The 23,335-nt window shown below is 47.8% G+C and overlaps 1 protein-coding gene across 4 annotated transcripts; it reads left to right on the forward strand.

Moving 5' to 3' along the window:
- Window positions 1–460: 460 nt before the first annotated feature.
- HIPK1 (homeodomain interacting protein kinase 1) lies at window positions 461–22,038 on the forward strand. 4 transcript variants are annotated; one of them, XM_054176348.1, is made up of 16 exons: window positions 461–680; window positions 1,397–2,474; window positions 7,747–7,870; window positions 10,227–10,346; window positions 11,116–11,202; window positions 11,943–12,127; window positions 12,422–12,584; window positions 12,945–13,167; window positions 14,004–14,125; window positions 15,588–15,722; window positions 18,300–18,442; window positions 18,574–18,756; window positions 19,284–19,499; window positions 19,783–20,021; window positions 20,550–20,686; window positions 21,354–22,038. In XM_054176348.1, the coding sequence occupies exons 2-16, from the start codon at window positions 1,399–1,401 to the stop codon at window positions 21,837–21,839; spliced, it is 3,639 nt and encodes a 1,212-aa protein (XP_054032323.1). In that variant the 5' UTR covers window positions 461–680; window positions 1,397–1,398; the 3' UTR covers window positions 21,840–22,038. The 4 variants fall into 4 exon arrangements, with proteins under 4 accessions (XP_054032323.1, XP_054032321.1, XP_054032322.1 ...); XM_054176346.1 differs by lacking the exon at window positions 461–680 and adding an exon at window positions 707–1,285; XM_054176347.1 differs by lacking the exon at window positions 461–680 and adding an exon at window positions 707–1,285 and having other exon boundaries at window positions 18,303–18,442.
- Window positions 22,039–23,335: the final 1,297 nt, after the last annotated feature.

Genomic DNA, 23,335 nt, shown 5'->3' on the forward strand with positions numbered 1-23,335 from the left:
CCGTGTGCGACCGGCTGTGAATTCTGGCCTGTGCGAGCTCTGCACCAACCCGAAGCGGAGGGCGCGATCCGCTGCCCCGTAGCTTCCAGGACAGCAGGCAGAACCCAGCCCCCGCGGCGCAGGACTGTCCTCAGCAGCGTTCGCGCTCCGGGAGCTTGTGTTGCTCCGGTGTGGGGCAGGTGCTGCGGGCCCCGGCACCAGCAGCCCAACAGAAGGGCAGGCCGCAGCCGCCCAACCTCCCCAGGCCCTGCCCCAGCGCTTCCGCTCTGGCGGGGCCGGCGCCCGCCCCTTCCGCCTGGAGCGCGTCACGGCGGCGGCGCGAGCGGTCACGTGCTGGGGCTCGGCGCTCGGCCCGCCTGGCCGGCTCGGGGCTCGGCTGGCTCAGTCTGGCGCGAGCGGCCGAAGGGCCCGGAGCGGCGCGGCGGGAGCGCGGCGGGGGCGCGCGGGCCCGGGCGGCGGCGGCGGGAGCGCGGGGTGGGGGGGGGGGCCCGGCCGGGGCCGTGAGGGCGCGGCGGAGCCTGGCGGCGGCGGAGCGGCCTCGGGGCTCCCCCCGGTGTGCGCGGGCCAAACGGGCCGGGCCGGCGGCCGCGGTGGGGCTATGATGCGCCCGCTGCGGGGCCCCGCACCCCCGTGTGTCCCCCAGGCAGGTCCGGCCCGCGGCTGAGAACCCCCCACCGGCGGTGAGTGCACCGGGCGGGCTGTGGTGGCGGGGCGCGGGAAGGACTGGCGCGGCCCGGCGGGCTCGGGGAGCCTCAGCGCCCGCGCGGCGGAGGCCCGCCCCCCGCTCCGAGCGGGACGCGGCGGGGCGGCGCTGCGGACTCTGTCCGCCCGCGGCGGGCCTGGCCCTCGCCCCTGCACCGGGCTGGCCGGGAGAGCTGGCGGCGCGGCCCAGGCGGTCGTTCTCGCGTCGTGGCTTTTCGGTCCTCGCGTCAGGCGCTGCTCCGGGGTGTGCTCAGCTGGGGCGGCTTAGGTCAGTCAGGGCTCGGCTCGGCTCGTCTGGTTCAGGGTTCACCGCGCCGCTGCTCTTAAAGCTGAGGGGGAGCAGGCCTGAAGGCAGGGGGAAAGGAAAAAGGACGGAATTTTCTCAGCATCTTTCTCGGCATCGGCGCTGCTCTCCGTTCTTCAGCCTTGTGTGCAGTTCTCTAGCTTTGGAAAGCTGGATGGATATCGAGCTCTGGCTGCTGCTGCCACAGACAGTGAGGGAGAACACGGTTGGTCGCTCCAGCAGAGAGCCTTGCTCTGTGCATGCCCCTAGGATCAGCAGTTCAGAAGGCTGCCGTCCCAGGTGATCGGCACCATATGGTGCTTAGAAGAATGCTTATCATCCGGTTTCTTGTGCGGGTGGAGGATCGTGTTCCATCCAGACAGCCCTAATGAGCTCTCGCTCCCCTTTCAGGTATGGCCTCACAGCTGCAGGTGTTCTCCCCTCCGTCAGTATCCTCGAGTGCCTTCTGCAGTGCCAAGAAACTGAAAGTGGAGCCCTCTGTCTGGGATGTTTCAGGACAGAGCAGCAGTGACAAGTATTATACCCACAACAAAAACCTTCCAGCAGCTCAAGGGCAAGCAAGCTCCTCTCATCAGGTAGCCAATTTCAGCATCCCTGCTTACGACCAGAACCTCCTTCTCCCTGCTCCTTCAGTTGAGCACATCGTGGTTACAGCAGCTGACAGCACAGGCAGCAGCGCGACAGCGTCCTTCCAGAACAGCCAAACCCTGACACACAGGAGCAACGTTTCTTTACTGGAACCCTACCAAAAATGTGGATTAAAAAGGAAAAGTGAAGAGGTCGACAGCAACGGTAGTGTGCAGATAATTGAGGAACATCCACCTCTCATGCTGCAAAACAGACCTGCGGTGGGTGCTGCGGCCACGACCACCACGGTAACCACGAAGAGCAGCAGTTCCAGTGGTGAAGGTGATTATCAGCTGGTCCAGCATGAGATCCTGTGCTCCATGACAAACAGCTATGAGGTCTTGGAATTCCTGGGCCGAGGGACGTTTGGGCAGGTGGCGAAATGCTGGAAGCGTAGCACGAAGGAGATCGTAGCCATCAAAATCCTGAAGAACCATCCTTCCTATGCCAGGCAGGGCCAGATCGAGGTGAGCATCCTCTCTCGCTTGAGCAGTGAGAATGCTGACGAGTACAACTTTGTTCGCTCCTACGAGTGCTTTCAACACAAGAATCATACATGCCTTGTATTTGAGATGCTGGAACAGAACCTCTATGATTTCTTAAAGCAAAACAAGTTCAGCCCATTGCCCCTGAAATATATCCGGCCAATTCTGCAGCAAGTGGCTACTGCCCTGATGAAGTTAAAGAGCTTGGGTCTGATACACGCTGACTTGAAGCCGGAGAACATCATGTTGGTGGATCCTGCACGCCAGCCCTACCGAGTGAAGGTGATCGACTTTGGCTCGGCCAGCCACGTGTCCAAGGCAGTCTGCTCCACGTACCTGCAGTCGCGCTACTACCGGTGAGTACCCACGCGGCGCTCGCCGCCCTGCCGGGGCTCCGCTTCTACAGGTGCTAAACTGTCGTGCCATTAGGGCTAGTCCCAGCTGAGGGGAGGAGGAAGCGAGCAGCCTATCCACTGTTCTGCTTGTTTGCTGAAGAGTCCTTCTGAAATCTGTAAATAAGCAGAACTTCTGCTTTGCGAGCCTGACGCAATGTGCAGTCCAACGCGTTCCTTTCACCCCAGCTTCGTGCAGTGAGTTGATTTGACCCTGGTGCTGCTTTGTGACTGTGTGTGATGTAGCAAACAGCAGCAGTTGTTCACTGTGATCTGAAATCAGTCCATTAATTGTGGTTGTTCAGAAGGGAGAGACGTCAAAGGGATGCCAGTTTCTATTTATCCTGTTTCTTCTGGCTCCATCTTTATCTGAGCCCACTTCAGGAGCACTTGACTTCCTATGTCAGCCCTGGGTGAGTTGTGCTTCATGAGAGCTGTAGCTCTTTTAAACCAGGGGTGAGCAGATGTCTGCTTCCTTAGCAAAATGTAGGAATGGCTTCTACCCTTCTCCTGCCCAAGACTTCATAATAAACTATGTATGAAAATACTGAAACTTGGAGCCTGTGCAGCTAAAGCAGGCTGTGCTTTCTCTTTCAATTGTTCCTCCAACCTGGTTCTGTCAATAGTGTGTATTTCAATATAAGTAGCAGTAGCCTTCAGTAAATGAATGCAGAAAGAAGTTTTGGCATCAAAGGGACATGAAAAAGTCTGTGCTGTGTTGTCAGGGTTGCTTTCAGTGGAATGTGAGCTCACTTGACTCAAAACTTAACTAGTATCTAGTCCTTCCAGCTGGGATGAGACAGAGGACTCGAGACACTCTACCCCACCCTGTGTCTGCCCTGTTTGATGTCTTTCCCATCCTAGCTTCAGTTTGAAGCCCTGGCTTCTTGTGGGCATGTCCTGTTTGTTCCTCATACTCCTATATCCTTGTCTGTTTTGTTTTGTTGACTCCCGCCAGCATTAAGTAGCAGTTTTCTGTGCCATTCCTTCCATTTGATGCAGACTTTTCTGTATCCATTCCTCATGATCTTCACCCAGTTGGCTGGCACCAGCCTGAACTACTGACTTGTTTTTTGTAAGGCAGTTGTCTTCTGCCCACCAGAACTCTGTTGATGTTCTCCCTGTGTAGAATGCATGCTGAGTTTGGGTGGTGGTGCATGGACAGAGGTGACTGCTGATCACCAATCTGCTCTATCTGCCTTGCAGCACATGTGAGCAGAGCAGTCTGGGCAGGCACACAGTGCTTTCCAGTTACTGCTATCGCAAAAGCCAGGTCTGGCTGAGGCAGCAGCAAGGGCTGATAAGCATCTCTGAGGGGCTGCTGGGGAGGAAGCTGCCTCCTTCGTCGCTGCACACGGCGCTGAGCTCCTGGCTGCTCCCTCCACCCTGGCACAGGGTGACTGGCACTGCCAGAGGGGCAAATAGCCTGATAGCACTGAAGACTGTCTGCCTGGCTGAAGCTAAGCATGCTGTGATGTGGAAATCTAGCATTTAGTGCTAGGTCATTAGTTTGATGGTGGTGATTACTAAAATCCATAATCTAGGAACTTAGGACCTGGTGTGGCAAGCAGTGTACTGTGGGAGGACTGCATTGCTTTGACCATGCTCACACTAAATTAGTGTTCAGGTGAGTTCCTAGTTGGACAGTTCTTCAATGCTGTGTTTAATAAAGCACAGCAATTGGTATAAAGCAATTCTTCACTTGGTTGTCTGTCAGCTATTAAAAATAAACTTGTTCTGTGTTCACTGTTTGGTTTTTAATGCCTGTTACTGGCACTTACATAACCTCTGTCTCCCGTGGAGACACCTAAACCAACCAAACTTGGGTACTGTAAGGTGGATTTTCTCACCTGTATGCCCTGAAGGAAAAAAGACTTCCTTTATTTATTATGCTCAGTGCTGGAGGTCATCTTGTCCAGCAGCCCTGCTCACTCCACGTTCTGATTATACTTCTGGAGGTTGGACAACTTCTCGCTGACACTGCTGGAGCCATGTGGAGCTGGGATGTGGTATGGGTTTTGTCCAGGCTGGGGCAGGTTCCCTCTCCACTGCCTTGCAGTGTAACCCAGTCAAGAAGGGCAATTTTACTGCCACAACACACTTGACTTAAAGTGTGAGTGGAAGCATCCATTATGAATTCTTTGAATCTAAAGCCAGGCATGGGCTAGGAGTGGACTGCATGCTGCTGTGGCAGTCCTGAGATGTGTCCTGAAAACCAGAGTAACATCAGGTGTGGAAGGGGATGGATGCTTTTGACCTCTCTGGGGGGGATAAACAACAGGAGGAAGCGGAGAGTTTACAGAAGTGAAAAATCCCTGGGAAGACTGATCTGCCTGCTGTGCAGAGTGCTGTGTTCTGTGTGGGAACAGCCATCATGTGAGGCTTGCTTGGATCCCTACCTCCTGATATTCCCTGTGGGTCACGGTAGAGGCACCAAGCTGAGGCTATGAGAAGCTGGCACTGAGTGTTGAGGGAGCTTGCAGAGTGCAGTGGTGTCTGTTTCTTACCTCTGCTTTGGGCTACATGACCTACTTCTGTCCCGGTCATGTTGGCCTGGGAAGCAGCAGTGCCTGCTGCCAAATCTCCTGGCCTGCTAATCCAGCTCTGAGTGGGGATCGTGTCATTCTCCCCGTTGTTCTTTGCACTTGTACCAGCTTTGTATCACCACCCTTCTCCACGAGGGGAGGGCTGAGGACCCGTGTGTTTTGAAATGCTAAACCTCAGCCTCTAATTTTTCCACTACTGCTGTGAATCCTCTCTTCTGAGAGCGCCTGAGCAGATTTGCCAGCTTTGGAAGTCTGAGTTTGGCAAGCATGTGTGCAAAGAAGGAATGTTGTTGATTTCTGTTTCAAAGAGCTTAAGATCATAAAATTGCTTTAATCTCTGACAGACCAGCTATGAAAGTGACCTCTGCTGCTTGTCCTGTTTCAACTCTCATCTTGTAAGGCCGCTAATTATAGTGGTGTGAAAGGAGATAAGAGAGATTCCAGCTCTGTCCTGCAGTCCAAATGAAATCAGGTGGCTTGTGGGAAGTTCATTTATTTCATGTCAGGGAATAAAATGCGTGGAGTTCAACTTGCTGTCATTTTGGTATTGGGGTTTCAGAATACCCAAGTCTGAGCCAGCCTGTAGTTAAAGGCTAACAAACTATCCCATCCAGCAGAGGCTGGATCCTCTGGGATCAGTGGGATTTTGTTAATGCACTGGTGAAGCATTAACCTGCTCCAGTATTCCACAGGCCACTTTTAATTTGTTTGCCAGTCCAAACCAAGGAAACTTCTGCCTGCAGCATTCCTGATGTGACAGGTTTGGGTTCTCTCTGAGTTGGCAATTCCTGCATAAGGAGGATAACCAAGGGGATCTGGACAGTTTGTTGATGAGTAGTGGAGTAATGATGCTGGGGTTCTGGGACCTCTGTGGGGATGACAGGAGCGTGCTTGCTCCACTTCTGAAGACCAAAGACCTACAGAAGTTGATTCCTCTTGGTTGCACCTCTCAGCCTATAGAAAGTTGCATCTATTCCAGCATAGCTCTCTTTAAAATAGGAATTTTTAGCAGGACATTCAGCATTCAAATATCAGATTCTTATCATATTTGCATAATCATTGTACATTTTCACATATGCAAAACCATTCCAAAGTCAACGACTGCCAGGGGTAGATGAGAAGGCAGAAACAGCTCAGTGTCAAGTGCAGCAGGTATCAAAATGTCTTAGCCTAAATACTCTGTTAGTGATCAGTAGGGGGGTATCGAGGCTCTGCTTTTCAGAGGCTCAGACAGTAAAGGAACCTCCTTGCCTTAAGGCTGAAGGACAGACAATAGGTGTGAGCTCCCTGCAGCAAGGGCTGCACAGCTCTGTGTCTCTTTTGACAGACCCTGGGCTTTCTCAGGGGCACTGTGCTGGGCAGCTGGGATGAGACCATTTGTTTTGGAGACTGGCTAGTGGTGGTTGTGTAGTTACCTACACCAGAAGCTGTATCTGTGTCACCATGACACAAAGGGTGATTAATTGGAGAGTCACTTCTTGCCGTGTACAAACAATTGGGAGGCACATTTGGGTTGCACAGCTGTGGAAGGTGAGTGTCAGATCTCCTGACACCTGTGCGTTATGTAAGCCATGTAGAAGTCTGTCGAAAGATCAGAACTGGTTTCAGAGCCTTTTTTAACAACAGAAATATCCACAGTGTAACTCCAGAAATGTCACCCAGGCCCTGGGGGCGAGTCATGATGAGAAAATAGCCAGGAGTTGAGGGCTTTTCCGTCTTCCTTTGCCCTTGTGTTGGGTATGCATGAAGAAGATGAAGGTGTTTGTGTTTCCTGTACTTTCCAGAGTAAATTGCCACACCAAATCATGTGGGTTTTGCAGCACTTGGGTTTTGTGCTGTATGCAAATGTGACCAGAATGTAGTCTGACAGAACAGCATCAGTTTGTTTCAGAACTGTGTGTAGGTGAAGAGTTGTACTAAAACATCCCTTTGTGTTATGAGTCAGTGCCAGACACAAATCTCCCTGAAATTCCAACCTGTTGCAGAAGCAAACCTTGCTTGGAGTTTGAGATTTTTTTTTCATCACCTTCCTGTAAAGGCTAGGCCAGACAGGTAAATTTTGCATTAGGTGTGGCTGAGTGCACAGAAACCTGTAACACAACCTTGCAAAGCTGTCTCCAGCTGCATTCTCTCCTTCCATTTTGAACTCTAAACTCTCCCAACAAACCCTGTCTGAAAATGTGCTGATAAAAACCAAGCAGCTCTTTGAAGAGCAGCTGTTTCTGGCTCTGCAGATGCTGTTCTTTTCAGATGAAAACAGGCAGCTGTCAGCTGCCCACCTGGTATCTCGAGACCTTCTTCCCAGAAGTTTCAGCACTGTTTGCCAGGGCCTTTCTTTCCAGTTCTGTAGGGTGGGTTATGCCATCTCAGGGACTCCTCACACCTCATGTACTGTCAGGTGTAATTGAGCTGGTTAGTGGAGAAGAAACTTCTAGCACAGTTGCTTAAAGGCCACCCTGGAGCTGGAGGGCACTACAGGAGTGAAATAAATCCAGCCATGCCACTAACTGATAAAACCTGGGATCTTGGGGCACTTGAGGAAACATCTTCTGGTTTAAAGTGAATTACTTAGCTTCTCACAAGATATACTTGTGCTTGGGGGAGAGGAGAGGTGTTATCCAGAGCAATCTATAGGAAAGAATCTGCTTTCAGAGTTGAAGATTTTACCTTTTCATTTTTTTTTTCAACAGAGCTCCTGAAATCATCCTGGGTTTGCCGTTCTGTGAAGCTATTGACATGTGGTCCCTGGGCTGTGTGATAGCTGAGCTGTTTCTAGGCTGGCCTCTGTATCCAGGAGCATCTGAGTATGATCAGGTGAGAGCATGTGGTGGTTGTGGGGATGTTCAGTGAAGCCTCTCAGGCCCTCTGAACCCAGCATGTCCCACGTCACATTTCAGCTGGTACAAAACTGCCGTTTGTCACCTGGAGTTCATTTTCTCTCTCCGGTAGTCCCACTGCCTGTCTCTGTTGTACAGGAGAACACTGAGTTCTGAGTGTTTTGAGTTGAATGTAGTTACCCAATATACAGAGTCAGTTTGCAGTTAACCCCCTGGCTTCCAAACCAAAAGCTGTTGAAATACCTTCCTGTCAAAACAGCAGAGGGGTGTGTGTGTGTCCGGACTCCAAACGCCCTCTGTAATTTCACCATGAGGGCAGCTTTTCCATGTGGGGAGAGAGCAAGCCTATCATTCCTGCATGGTTACTACCTACAGCAGCCTCATTTTTAATGCAAAGTGTGAGCCCCAAGCTGTCCCTGAAATACAGGGGCTGGAGTCTGAAAGGCATCTTGAACCAAATGAGTTCTTTCCATGGATGCTTAGCATTAATACCTGGGCTACTCAGCTGCCTATAAAAGGACAAAGTCTGTATAAGAAGGCTTCTAAGGGTGACTTTTCCACTGTGGTTTTCATGGTGGTACCTTATTATAGTGCTTGGTATGGTTTTCCTTAAGTGATAAAATACAAGAAAACTTAGTCAGTTTGCAAGCTTCATTGCTTACATCTTCCCAGCACTGTAAATTTCCAAGGGAAACACAATGATGCCTTATTGAGCAGAATTAGCTGGAAAATAAGTGATGTACAGCATGGGGGTTTCCTTGCACACCGAGTTTCGTGCAGTTCTGAGAACCTTATCTGTTGTGTGGGTGGGGAGGAGGAGCTTTTTCCGTTGCTTAATAGACGGGATTTTGCAGTCCTTTGTTGAGGCAGCATGAGGTGTGACTTCATGTGGTTGATTTTTGATGTCTGAATTGCTCTTGAAAACTTGGGGTGACTTTCATGTCTTCTGAGATTCTGCAGCAGCAAGAGCTCAGGCAGAACTTGTGAGCTGATGGGTTGGGATGGGAGTTAATTCTTTTTTCAAACACCCTTTGACTGCTCATCAAGAGTTGTGTCTTATAAAACCAGCAGAGGTCTTAGCAGAACTATAGTCTAGATAGAGAAAGTCTTCATCTGCAGACACCAGATCCACACTGACATGAATGAGGAGTGAGCGAACAGGCTGTTGTGGGGCCCAGGCTGCAACTGGGGGTTCAGAGCCCTGCAGTGCTCAGCTGGTTTCACACAGCAGAACAGGAGCTTTACAGACAAAAACTGAGACCTGCTGCAGGACATGCAACCCAGTTACCTTAATGCTGTCTCCAGCCCTCCTTTCAGTAATCAGACTTGGCAGGATTTTGTTCTTAAACTTTTAAACATACTCCTTTGAGGGGAGAGCCTTGAGAAGATGATACCCCATTTCTCACCATACATCCTGGGAGCAGACAGCATTAGCACTTGGCCAGCATTTTAAAAGCTTGGGGTTTTGGGGTTGTTTTTATTCATACTTTTTGCTCTTTTCCTTCTTTTTGGGCATTCCTTTTGGTTAGCTCTTTCCCAGTGCTCACTGATGCAGTCACAAGCATCCAGGTACATCTTCCAAAATTCTGAGCCCTTTTTTTTTTTGTTACATATTCAACATTTTTGAGGATGTAGGAATCTGATTTTACTGAAGATTTGATCTTCCAAAATTCTCAGCCCTTTTTTGTTACATGTAAGTGTGTTTGACATTTTTGAGAGTAGGAATCTGATTTTACTAGAGGTTTGGTCTTGCTGTCTTGGTCAGTGAGAGCTTTGCCATGCCGTTATTCTCACACCTGTGTGCCTGGAGTATATGTAGCAACATATACTCCAGCAGTGGTGTATGGATAATTACACCTTTAAATATATATGCACACATGGGAATTTCTGTGTTGTTTTTCTCTCAAGATGTGTACTTCTTACATTGCTGCCATTACAGACCAGTGGTGTTGCTTTATCCATGTCTCAAAAGCTCACAGTCTGCTCCTGTGTAAGGTGGGCAAAGCATATTTCTGCAAAATAAGAAAGCTGTATTTAAAATCTAAAATTTCTGCAGCTAAATGCCCTTATAAATACTTGAGAGAGTCCCTTTGGTTTTGCAGTTTCAGTTAACCTGGGCATTCTTTATTTACAGGTTAATTCTATTCACTCTGAACAAATCAGGCTGTTAATTACTCCGTTATTAGAGTCCCTTTGGGTTTGTAGTTTCAGTTAACCTGGGCATTCTTTATTTACAGGTTATTTCTATTCACTCTGGACAAATCAGGCTGATAATTACTCCATTAGCTGTGAGGGTTGTTTGGAGTCCTCATTCTTTTAATTTCCTTCCCTAGATTCGTTATATTTCACAAACCCAAGGCCTTCCAGCGGAGTATCTTCTCAGTGCCGGAACGAAAACAAGCAGGTTTTTTAACAGAGATCCAAACTTGGGCTACCCACTGTGGAGGCTAAAGGTTTGTCTCTCTTTTTTGATTGTTCATTGAGAGCTTAACAGGAATTTAAACCTAGCTGCAGTGGGCTGTAAAAGCATACTGACTGAAAACAGGATTTGAGATGCCATCCAAATAGAGCTGATTTGTGTATTTCCTCCCAGAAACTGCACAGACCTCCTGGTAGTCGCCAAACGATAGCAGCTGTGCATGATAGTACTAGCAGAGAGTGGGTGTTACAGTCATTGAGATAATGGTTGCTTATAATGGTTACTTATTATGGCCTGCTCAGTCTTGGTGAAGTATGTCATCTTCTTGTCATCTCCTGACAATGCCAAGAGTAAACCAGGGAGGATCTCAGGATGGTCTTTGTTAGTTTAACAGAAATTTACTTATCTGTTGGCACAGGACAGAAGAGAATTGAATGTCCTCTTGATTTGCCTCCAAAGCTGAGCAGCACAAGGAAGGGCATTTTGCCTTTCTTCTTCTTTGTAAAAGAGGAATTTAAAATATTTATAGCCTCTTCTCTTCCTAAATCTGAACTCTTTAGTTCTTCTTGCTAATGCAGTGCCCAGTGAAGCCTTGGAATGAAGTCACCTGGTTGTTAATTCAGCTTTGCAATGAGTGATCTTTCCAGCTGAAGAGATGAGAACCCTTGGCTGGTCTGGCCCTGCTGGCACAGGATTTATCTTAAGGCAGGCAAAAGGCTGCCTGCCTTGGCTCCCTCTTGCTGTTTTTTCTGTATCAATATGCAGTATCTCAGTTTATATTAACAAATGCTTTCTTCTTACAGACACCAGAAGAGCATGAGTTGGAAACAGGAATCAAATCCAAAGAAGCTCGGAAGTACATCTTCAACTGTTTGGATGACATGGCGCAGGTGCGTGAGGAGCCTCACATCCCACAGAGCCACCACAGCAGTTACCTTGGAGAGTCTTGCTCCAGCAGAGCTCCCCACAAGTGTGAATTATGAAGCTGTTAGTTTCTCAGCTTCTCTCAGGCCTTGAGCTAAGGAGACGCAAGAAGAGTGCTTAGCCTTTTACCACTAGAGGTAGTCAAGCAGTAGGAGAGCTGAGCCTCTCCAGATGTGTTTATAGGTTTAGCCCTCTTACTGGACTTTGGAAATGTTGAGAGATCCTTATATTTTTTTCATTCTGTTTTCAGAGGTAAATGAAGGATTATCTGAGGTTTTTAATATCACAAGGCCTTGACAAATACGTTGGTCTCAATTTTCTGTTGCTTTTTGTAGCTGTTTCTTGTCACTTTCCATCCATATAAAGAGTGTAGGATCCTGCCATTCTGATTTGCTTGCTCTTATAGCACCACCAGCCCCCACTCAAAAAAAAAAAAAGGAAAAAAGCTACAGTGCCAGGTGTGAAGCCTGGTTGGTATCCACTGAACAGACCAGTTTCGTGTTGAGGTGAGAATTCCCCATGGCAGTTTGGTTTCCTTTTATAGAACGAGCAAGGGAAGGGTTGTGTTAGCACTCCAGTACCAAAAATTGAACTTGCTACAAGACAGGAATGCTTAGTAAATATTGCTGTATGGTGTGAAATTACTGAATTGCCAAGTAGCCATTAATTTGATCTTTGTGTGAACTCCTCTCATTTTATTTTCAAGGTGAATATGTCTACAGATTTAGAAGGGACTGACATGTTGGCAGAGAAGGCTGACCGAAGGGAGTATATTGATTTGTTGAAGAAAATGTTGACAATTGATGCAGATAAGAGAATTACTCCACTGAAGACTTTGAACCATCCATTTGTTACAATGACACATCTGCTGGATTTCCCACACAGTAATCAGTAGGCTTCCTTTCATGTCTTGTTTTGTTTCAGGAAGACTTAGGGGAAAACGCAGAACAGCACTTGCCTGCTTTCTGTCCATGCTGTGTTCTGCAGTTTCTGGCTGATCTGAAAATAGCAATGGCATCTATAAGGAATGGAATGTTCATAAGCTTCCTTTTCATGTTTGTTTTGTTGGTTTTTAAACAAACACCAAACAACAACAAAGAACTTAAAGGCATGTGCATAAAGTTGGGAATTTGTCATGTGTCTGTTACACATATCTAATCTTTTCCTTCTGTCATTGTGTTCCAGTGTGAAGTCTTGCTTTCAGAATATGGAGATCTGCAAGCGAAGAGTTAACATGTATGATACAGTGAACCAGATCAAGAGCCCATTCACCACTCACGTTGCTCCTAACACAAGCACAAACTTGACCATGAGCTTTAACAACCAACTCAACACAGTACACAATCAGGTACAGCACCTTTCAGCTCTTTGATGCTAATCAAAGAAGCGGAGTAGTCTTAATTTTGGGCCTCCTGGCCAAAGCCTCTTCTGCAGAACACTGTATTTGAGTTGCTCTCCAGAATTTGTAGTTTTGTCTTGAAATTTAGTTTTCCAAACCTTGTGCCTAGGCAGTCTCTGCTTCACCCAGTCATATTTGCCTGTCAGTTCAGTAATGCAGTGAATTTCTCTCTTTTTCTCCTGTGTTGCCTCATGCCACTTATCTGAAACCCTTCCCCGGTGCTTTCTTCGTAGTAATGCTGATGGTTCTTGGGGTTTGTTTTATAACAAGTACAAATCTGATGGCTTGGGATTTTTTTTTTTTCCCTAGGCCAGTGTCTTGGCTTCCAATTCAACTGCTGCTGCTACTCTCTCCCTGGCAAACTCAGATGTCTCACTGCTAAACTATCAGTCTGCCCTGTATCCCTCATCTGCAGCACCAGTTGCAGGAGTGGCACAACAGAGCGTTTCCTTGCAACCTGGAACCACCCAGATCTGCACCCAGACTGATCCATTCCAGCAAACATTCATTGTTTGTCCCCCAGCCTTTCAAAGTAAGTGAAAACCCTCTGCATGGGACGCTGTGGTTTCCGTTGGGTAGAAACTAGAGGTGGTCATCTGCACTGAAGAGAGGAAGTGCAGAATGCAACCCTTTGCTATCACACAGTGCTCTTGCATCAGATGTCAGTGCAGAATCAGGTCAGACATGTGTAGACAGTTTGGTTCTCTTCCAGGTGATGCTTGAACAGGTGACAGTATGTCACCAGCCTAAGTTGAAGTCTTTACCTGGTTACGCAACCAGTTTTTCCCCCCAAACCAAACACAGCAGCATTCCGCAGGGAGCAGCGAACAGAGGAGCTGGAGCTGAGAATAGGGAAGTGTCCTGCTGTGCTTTGTGTGCCAGGAGTGAATATCTGCTCTTTGAGTCTCTCACAAGCACTGATGCAGCTCTGTGGTTTGCTAAAAGCAAACTGTGACAGATTGCAAATCAGTGTGGTTAGCAGAAACAGGGCTCTATTAATCCTGCAAGTTCCCCATGTTTATGTCTGGGTTGAGGAGGGTTACATACAAAAGGGAACTGATAGTGTAAGGTTTGATCTTTGAACTTAGTCTGAAGCAGCATAGAATTAGATGTCTGAGTTGTCTGTGTTTCTGAAAACAAGACTATGGACTTCAACAGAGCCAGGCTTTGAGGACTGGTTGTCCATCGCTGCAGAAGTGTTTGCTTCAGCTGGTGTTCTGTTGGTAGGCTTTTGTCAAAGGGAATAGCTTGCTTTTCTCTTCATCTGACCCTCTCTTCTACCCTTACCTAGTAGGAATTTGATTTTCCAAAGAAACTGAAAAAAGAATGATAAAGAGCTTAGCAGTGATGTATTCTTGTCCTCCACAGCTGGACTTCAGGCAACTACAAAGCATTCTGGGTTCCCTGTAAGGATGGAGAATGCTGTCCCAATTGTACCACAAGCGCCTGCAGCCCAGCCACTGCAGATCCAGTCTGGAGTTCTCACACAGGTAAACAAACAAACAAACGAATAAATGAACCCCACAGAGTTAAGTGCAATCCCTGCCACCCTTCAGGAGAATCTGAGCCTGATCCCTCTGGGGTGAATGCAGGGGGTTCTCAGAAGGCTCTGAAAGGTTCAATGCAGATCACTTCTAAGACAGTGATTTCTTGTTTTATTTTTCTGGACTAATATTTGAAGTTCAAACTATTTTATGTCATGTGCCTCCCTGGTTTTAGGAGTCTTCAGCAGCTAAGGACAGGCTGTGTTTTTACATGGCTGCACACTGCCCTGTAGGTAGTGGCATATGTTCTTGCCTACACTTTAAAGATGTGGCAGAAGAAATCATTTCTGTGAGGAGCAAAATCCCAGTAAACAGAAGTGGCAATACAGAATACTCATGTTAAAATTTCATCTTTCAATCAAGGACATTATTTCTGAATCCTTCTCAGTCAGTTAGGTCATTAGTGTGAGCTGATGTGTAGTGATCACACACCTGTTGTTTGCAGATTAAACAACAACTATGTGACAGCAAAATTCACAAATAGTGCTGAAAATTATACTGTAAATGTTAGTTGTGTCATAAATGAAAACAGTTTTTCTTTCCAAAAAGTAATGCTTTCCTATACAGTGAAGGCCCAGTGATTCACAGGTTTTATTCACTGAAAAACTGTAATGAAGTGCACTTTTACTTACTTGCATAGTTCTGGTTTCTGCTGACATTAACACAAACTTCATTAGTTTTACTCTCCAGGCAGCAGATTGTATTTCCTGACCTACTTGTAAAGGAGCAATCTTTAGATTGTTCAGTCCAAAGAATTTTGATGGCAGTCTGTGGCCCCTGGTTTGTTTAGCATGATTGTGTGTGGAGTGGTGTCCAAACAGCAGGATCCACGTGACGGAGGCCCACCTGAACCCAAGCCCTGCTTTTGCTGAGAGTGCAAATTGTACCCAAAGAATCTACTCTAATTAGACACTGGGTGGACTGATACCTGTCTTGGTAGTTTCATCACAGATAAAACTTTGCTCTTTCACAATACAAAAGACCTGCTGTGCCTTCTGTGAAATCCCTTAGCTGATCCTTGTCTGAGAGCGCTCTGTGTGTGTGTGGTATGGTGGCCAACGCTGTGCCCTGCCAGTCAGTGCAGTGCACGGAGTGTAACTTGCTCTCCGGGACCCAGTTAAAGTATCTAGAGCTGAACACTATCTCGGTTTTACTTCTTAAGTGTGTCACTGGAGAGAACTTGTTCCCAAATTGCCCATGCCTTGTGTTCCCCTCAGGGACACGTAATTGCTTAGAGGAAGGTGCCCGGAGGGTCTGGGTGTTGGTTTCACTGCATCCATTGCAATTCTGGAGTCTGCTCAAGCACCGTAGAATGCCAGTGAGGTGAAACCTTTTCTGGCCCTGTTGCTGAACCCACTTATCCTGCCTCAGTACATGTGTTTCACTCACTGCCTGATCTACATTTCAGGGAAGCTGTACACCACTAATGGTAGCAACTCTTCATCCTCAAGTAGCCACCATCACGCCGCAGTATGCGGTCCCCTTTACCCTGAACTGCGCAGCCGGCCGGCCAGCGCTAGTAGAACAGACGGCTGCAGTACTGGTAATTGCCTCCCTTGATTGTGTTCACTAACTGAGTTTTGTTTTAACTTAGACTTGCAGAGGGCATGGAAGCATGTGCCATCTTGTGGCTGTGTTCTTGCTACATCTTAATGTCTCGTTGTTTTCCTCCCCAACATTGCTGAAGCACTGTCTGACTCTGACGTTTAGTGTGGCTCTGTAAAGAATCCAGATCCATTGACTGTTACTTTTCACTAGCCCAGTATTGCCAGGCTCTCCTCAGCTATGCTGCAGAAGGGCTACAGCTGTTCTCCTTCCTCGCTTACTGTCCTACCTTTGCCTTTTCGATTGCTGAATACAAAGGGATCAGTCTTTAGCTTGACTCTGCTACAGGTACCTGGATGGCCAGAATTTGAACTACTTGGCAAGTTAGCTCCATACTTTGTTTTCAACACATGTAAAGATGCTTTGCATGGAGGAAATGTTTCAGGTCATTAAGCACAGGCTAAAAATCTCTAATGATAGCAAATTCTTTAATGCATTGCTTTAGCAGTTGATTTCTCTTAACCTCTGTTGAACGTTGACAATAATTTTCTGGCCTTTTGTTATTTATAGCAAATCACACGTAGCTTCCTTCATCCAGATAAAGATAAAACCATTCTTCACAGATACTTTCAGTTCATTTGTATTTCTTGGTTGAAATTAAAGGTGAGCTCTAATACCCAAAATGCCAATAAATGGCTTCTAGGCTGTTTGGACCTATTTCTAAAAAGGATGGGGAAGGGAATAAGCACAGCTTCAAGAAGTGTATGTTTTCAAAATTGTCCTCTTCTCTATTCATTTGGCACCTGCACCAGAGCAACTTTGCAGGTGCCACAAAGAAGTCATTGTAAAACTCCAGAATCAGATCAGTGAAGCTTATGAAAACATTGCAGTGCACTCAAGTGCTGGTCTCCTCACGTGTCGTTCAAAGCACATTCCATTACGTGAACCATGTTGTTTCTTGTGGCTTTAGAGTGGTAGTTTGAGTGTCATTTTCTTCCGAGAGGGAGACCTCTGCTGAAGTGGAATTTGCTCAAGTCATACCTGTACCGAAATTAAACCCCACCCCTTTGAATCCTTCTGACCCAAGGCGACTGCTCCCCATGTCGCAGGGTGGGAAGGCAGGAGAGTGAGGGTCTCCTGGGTCACAGCTCTGAGCTGAGCAGACCCAGAGATGGATCTCCTTTCCTCCCCTTGAATTCCGAATGCCGAAAGGCTTTAATCTAGGCTCTGAAAACAGCAAGGGATGGCTGTAGCAGAGCCTGGGACACAAGTGAGTTGTTAGTGGTGTTTTTTAAAGTGTCTCTGGGCTTTTGATTCAACAGGCAAATTCTATTCTCTGTGTGTGTGCAGTGGACTTGATGTTCAGCTCCCCTGTACAGCAGCGGAGATCAGAGCCAGCTGTCTCCAGACTATTAGCCTGGATTCTGAGTTTTCTCTGGAGGACTTGCTAGTTCTGTTTGGATTCTGGGAGCTTTTGGCGTGAACTTGCTCACCTTTAGTGTTTCCAACACTCTCCCTTGCTGCTTCCCCTGAGTTTGCGTTAGCCATTTGCTAAGCTTTGCATATTTTTGTCCTTCCTCTGTCAAAACAGTTCGTCGCTTGGAAGGCCCGATTTCTGCCTCTCATTGGGAATTTAAATCTTGCTGTATTAAACTCTCTGCTTTGTCTTGTGCAGGTGTTGGCTTTTGGAAAGAGGCATGGTGTGACTTTTAACATATTTCTCTTTTTTTTTTCCTCTTTTTTATTTTTTCCCCCCCTCCTCTTTCCCCCCCCCCCCAATATTATTCCGCTTATGTTGGCAGAGGTTTTAGCAGCTCTCTGCTTTTGAAGGCTTCTTGTTTGGAACCGGGGTTGTAATGAGTGGATCTGTTACTTGCAGAAATACTTGACTTAAAACAACAAGGTGTTTGTGGGTTTGCAGTTTAAACAGCAAGAAAGAGAGCCATGTATTATGAAAATCATAGAAGTATTTTGGGGGTCGTTTGGTTGATTGGTTTTTTTCCCCCCTCCCAGAAAAAAAAGCCCCTGCATTGTGTGAATTTGGGCAGGGACATTTATAATATAAGCCATTGAAAATATCTTCACATATCTCCCCTTGTAACTAAATGTTTCTCCCACTGTGGCCTTTCTTATATACTTAGTTGAGGTGGAGTAAATTTCCACAGCAGTAGCGCTGTCTCAACTCTCTCAATGGGAGCCCTGTAAGGCAGAAAAGCAGAAAGGGCCAAATTGGCTTTGTCTTTTGGAATTCTTCAGCAGAGCAATGTGCATAATGTCCTGAGCCTTCCTGCTGCATCTGGCAGTACAACACCTGGCTGCGTTCTGCAGTGCAGTGTTAACACTTCTGCCCAGGTGACGTCGGTCGTACCAAGGGTTAGCACAGTGTCAGAGGAAGCTTCTTTCTCTGATTTTGCTGTTCTCTTTCTGCACTGAGACCTTTTGAGAAGGCGCAGTGACGTGCCACTATCTCTGCAAGCTAACAATCTACCTGAGTGCGTTGATTGCTTGGAACAAAGCTCCTCACCTGCAGGAACTGAAACCTAGTGAGGCTGTGTATCTGTTTGTTGTTTTGCAGCAGGCCTGGCCAGGGGGAACCCAGCAGATCCTGCTACCTTCCACCTGGCAGCAGCTCCCGGGGGTTGCTCTGCACAACTCTGTTCAGCCAGCAGCTGTGATCCCAGAGACGATCGGCGGCAGCCAGCAGTTGGCTGACTGGAGGTAGGGATTGTGCCATTGTGGTGCACAGGATCGCTCCCTTCCCAGCAGAATCACGAGCAAGGGCTTGCTGCAGCTTGTGGTTCCTTGCAGTGCAGTCATGAGGTTGGGATATGTCTGTCTCTCTGCTGCAGGAATGCCCATTCCCATGGCAATCAGTACAGCACCCTGATGCAGCAGCCGTCGCTGCTGACCAACCACGTGACACTGGCGGCGGCGCAGCCACTGAACGTCGGCGTCGCCCACGTGGTGAGGCAGCAGCCCAGCAGCAGCGCCCCGGCCAAGAAGAACAAGCAGCCAGCACCAAGTGCACCCAAGTAAGGCTTCCTTTCCCAGCCCTGTCTTTCTGGAGGCTGCCCTTGTGATGTGGAAAACTGGTCTCCTGAGCACAGAGGCAATGTCTGTCACTTTTTATGTGCTGCAGTTGCTTTTAAAGATGACTTGGGGAAAGTCTCTCTACTGTGCTCACTGGAATAAGTGATATTTCATTCAGTGAGAGTGCAAGAAATGTGGCTGACCAGGTGCCTTTACGGCACTGGTCAGAGGGGAGTCAGGATGTGTTCATGCTGTGTCAGTTCTGTCACTTGCTCTCTGATGAGCAATGGCTAGCAGGTTCCTTGCAGTGTTCAGGTGAGTCTGTCCTGTTCAGAGCATTTGCTCCTTCTGGGATGTGTTCTCTGATGCTCTGCTCCATGAGTGCCTGCACTGAGGGTCTCTTTCTGTATTTCAAGACATTTCTTTTATGTGTACTCCAGTCACCTGGAGACTGGTTGTTCTTAAAGCTGGTGCTGGTTGGTCCCAGCCTGCTGACACACAGCTGAATACTGCTTTGGTTCTCCTTCAGGCTCAGCTCAACTCTAGAGACCGTGCCCTCCCAAGTTTACTCACTCATTGGGAGCAGTCCTCTGCGGTCCACCTCCTCTTCTTCCAACATGCTCGTCCCAGCACAGGAACAGCACCAGCCCATTGTGATCCCAGACACTCCAAGCCCACCTGTCAGTGTCATCACCATCCGCAGTGACACTGATGAGGAAGAGGACAGCAAATACAAACCTGCCAGGTAGGAAGCTCTTTTAGGCAGGCAGTACTGATTGTCCTGAGCTCAGCCCAAGCATCAAGAACAGGGGAGAACTCTTCATGCAAAGGCCTGGCTAGGGTAAGAAGCACTGCATGAGACAGAAAATTCTGCACTGTTTCTGCCATGCTGTTGGTGTCTCTAGTTAATTAGAATTTCATCTGACGAGGGAGGGAGGGTCTGAGATCCCAGAGGGAGAGCTCCTGTATCTTGTGGGAAAAGCTGGAATATTTCTCATCTGTGTTTTGGGGTTTTTTTCTCTTTGCAGTTTGGGTATGAAGCAGAGATCCAATGTCATCAGCTACGTCACTGTTAATGACTCCCCTGACTCCGACTCCTCCCTGAACAGCCCCTATGCCACAGACCCCCTTTCGTCTCTCAGGAGTGCCGGCGGTGCCCTGGAGCTGCCGAGCAGAGCCGCAGCCGACAGCTCCAGCTCTCGGACTATCATTGTGCCACCGCTCAAAACGCAGCTCAGCGACTGCATTGTCGCTACCCAGGCATCAGGTAGGCTGTGCTCAGCAGTGTTTGCAAGGCCCAGGTGCTGTCTTACCCCTGACTACCTTGCCCTCACAGTTGTGGACTACTTGCACCAGGTCTTCAGCAGCTTCAGATCTCACAGCTGCTGTTCTGAGAGTGCAGACCTTGGTCTGTTTGCAGTTTCATTGATCCATTTACCCTTTACATTCATTGATCCATTTACCATTCAGAGATGTTTGGCTGCATCCCTGGAGGAGTTCAAGGCCAGGCTGGAAGAGGCCTTGTGCAGCCTGGTCTGGTAGAGGGTGTCCCTGCCTGTGGCAGTGGGATTGAAGCTATAGATGATCCTTGGGGTCCCTTCTAACCCAAACTGTTCTATAAATCTGTAGAAAGATCTGTAAAACTTCCTGATGATTTCTTATACAGTCAGATTTTAAACTGTAATTGAGGAAAAAGCTCTGTTATGGAAATGGTCCCTGTGCCTTCCTGATTACCTAAGCTGGTTATGACAGTGCCTGGCCTGTGAGAAGGGACTAAGCTTTTGAAATCTTTCAGGCATCCTGAGCAGCACCAGTAAGACCAAGCCAGTGGCCTCTGTGAGTGGGCAGTCATCAGGATGCTGTATCACACCCAGTGGGTACCGCTCGCACCGTGTGGTAGCAAATGGAGTGCAGCCTCTCAACCTCAGCCAGGTGAGCGCTACAAGGCTTTGCTGGCCTTTGGCTGTGGTGCTTTAGAAACACCACACTGTGTGACAGGGAGAATGACATGAATGCAAGAGGATCACTATCTGCTGCCTCAGTAGTTCCTTGAAGCCAGTTCTGCCCTGTAGTTGTGCAGGGTAAGGTAGACCGTAGGAAGTATAGGTGAAGTTTCTCAGGGCAAAGAATTTGTTCCTCTACCAGAAGGCTAGAGAAGGAAGCATGGTTAAGTCTCTGTTCTTTGTGCTCCTCTTCACACCTGTCTTGCAGTTAGTCATTCTTGCCACTCGGTGGGGGAGCCTAACCAGAATCTAGCTGTTGAGTTAAAGTAGCATTGAAGGCACTCAGCAGAGGGCTGGGTCACCCTAAGACCTGCCTGCACTTGTACAGCTGTGCACTGCAGTACCCCAGGGGTGGCAGTTTTGATCCCATTGCAAAGCAGAAGTGTAGCCTTTGTCTCGGAGGAGCTGCAGTAACCCTTCTCAACAGATGCAAGGGCTTCACAGAACTAGGAGGGAGGATCTGCTGAAGGATCAGTCTTGCAGCTGGAACGGAGGTGTTGATCGGGAGGCTCCAGCTGTCCCTTCCATGCTCTCCTCCTGTCCACTGCACTTCCCCGAGGACAGCCACTAACCTTATTTACTTCTTCCCCCTGCAGAACCAGCAAACAACAGTGCTGGCCTCACAGGAAAGAAGTGGAAATGCTGTCCCACGTAGGCAGCAGGCTTATGTGGCACCCCTCACGTCAACTATTTCTCAGGCTCCCTACACGTTCCAGCACAGCAGCCCCGTGCATCCCCACCTGGCTGCGGCCACGGCGAGCGCGCACCTCTCCAGCCAGCCCCACATGTACACTTACGCTCCCACCACGGCGGCCACGCTGGGCTCCACCACCTCCATCGCCCACCTCTTCTCCCCTCAGGGCTCCTCGCGGCACACCACCTACGCTGCCCACCCCAGCACGCTTGTCCACCAGGTCCCTGTGAGCGTTGGGCCGAGTCTGCTGACTTCTGCAAACGTTCCACCTGCCCAGTACCAACACCAGTTTGCTCCCCAGTCCTATATTGGTGCTTCCAGAGGGTCTGCTATTTACACTGGATATCCGCTGAGCCCTACAAAGATCAACCAGTACTCATACTTGTAGTTGTAGTAAAGCACTGTCCTGCGATAGGCCTGAGAGATTGGAGGAGGATTTCAGGTGAACCTTTACCTGGTGATGACTGCCTGGGTTTTGCTTCTCCCTGATCTGGTTTGTGTGTTGTTCAAAAATGTCTTTGGTGAGTCTGGTCACTAACTGAGCAGCATGCTTCGTTACCAGTACGAGGGTCACTAATTAAGTTTGTGGGGGGTTTTTTTTTTTGTTGTTGTTAATTTTACTTACTTTTTATAGATGCTTTTAAAAAAAAAAAAGTTCATGGTCACATTTATTTAAAATCCTTCTGTTGTGCTAATCAAAACGGGAAAGGAAAATCAATGTCTTGGGAGACAGATCCTGATGACTTTTTAAACTTGTGTAACTGAAACAGGCAAAAAAAAAACCGCAGATGATCTTTTAGCAGCTTGCACAAATCCGTGTTGCCACTAAAAATGGAGTGCACGTTTTTATCTTCTTTCTGTTGCTGGGGCAGTTCTAAATTCCAGTTTAATATTTTAGCATTTGTTCTCTAACTCGCTTTGTCTAACCGATTGCTGGTTCTGCAGAAGCCATCACATCTCCCTGTGTGTTACTGTCGAGAGTTTTCTGTTCGCTTCTCCGCTCTGTTCAAGGACTGGCAGCAGCAGCTGCCTGCTACGGCGCTGTGTATTTAGGAGTCGTCGTAAACCCTGAAACCTGTTTGTGTCTCCGTGACACAGGTGAATTTTTATTGCATTCATTGCAGAATCCTTCTAAGTTTCTCAAACCCTGTTCAAGATCTCACTGTGTAACAGAGCTCAGCAGCTTTGTCAGGACGCTGTGGTCTTCACCCCAGAAGGAATAGTGCAGCACGGCTCTAAAACTCGCTTTCTGCAGCTCCTAGGGCTGATGGTGGCCCTATAAGGGAGCTGGATTCCTTCACAGAAGCACAGGGCTTTTCTTTGTTCTGTTTTGGTGGGGTTTTGTTTTTTTTCTTCTTCTTTTTTTTTTTTTTTTTTTCTTCTTACCATTTTTCCTCACATGATTCATTCAGGAGGGAGTAGAATTTGAAACACAACTAAACATCACTGTATTGATGTGTACAGCTTTTTATACTCCTGTGAGCGTATCCTCCCGGATATGTCAGCAGCTACTCTAAAGCGCTCTTAACATGACTTGTATACAGGACATGCATGTAGGAATCACCAAACACACCCCTCCCCCTCCTCCCCTCCTTCCTCCCTCTTTCCCCCCCCCAAAGAAAAAAGAGAGAGAGAAAAAAAAAAAAAAACAACAAAAAAAAAAGGAAAGAAAAAAGAAAAGGAAAAAAAAAAATAATCCAGATTTTAAAGTTTATTACTGAATTTAAAACTATTTTAGAAGTTTTGTATTGGTGGTGTTTTAATATTTTACATAAAATGAAATATGTACATATTGATTAGAAAGAAAAAAAAAAAAGAACACACAGAACTATAACAAGCAAAACTCCCTGCTAACCCCAAACGTTCTGTCTTTGTAATCAAAAT

The sequence above is a fragment of the Dryobates pubescens genome, chromosome 35, assembly GCF_014839835.1.
Source record: "Dryobates pubescens isolate bDryPub1 chromosome 35, bDryPub1.pri, whole genome shotgun sequence".
In the NCBI taxonomy this organism is placed as follows: Eukaryota; Metazoa; Chordata; class Aves; order Piciformes; family Picidae; genus Dryobates; species Dryobates pubescens.

Bases quoted from the DNA above. Each gene is read 5' to 3' on its own strand.
- HIPK1 (XM_054176346.1), top strand. From the start codon at position 1,246: ATGCCCCTAGGATCAGCAGTTCAGAAGGCTGCCGTCCCAG. The intron at 10,347-11,115 runs GTTTGTCTCTCT...TTCTTCTTACAG, and splicing joins ACCCACTGTGGAGGCTAAAG to ACACCAGAAGAGCATGAGTT. The intron at 12,585-12,944 runs GTACAGCACCTT...TTTTTTCCCTAG, and splicing joins TCAACACAGTACACAATCAG to GCCAGTGTCTTGGCTTCCAA.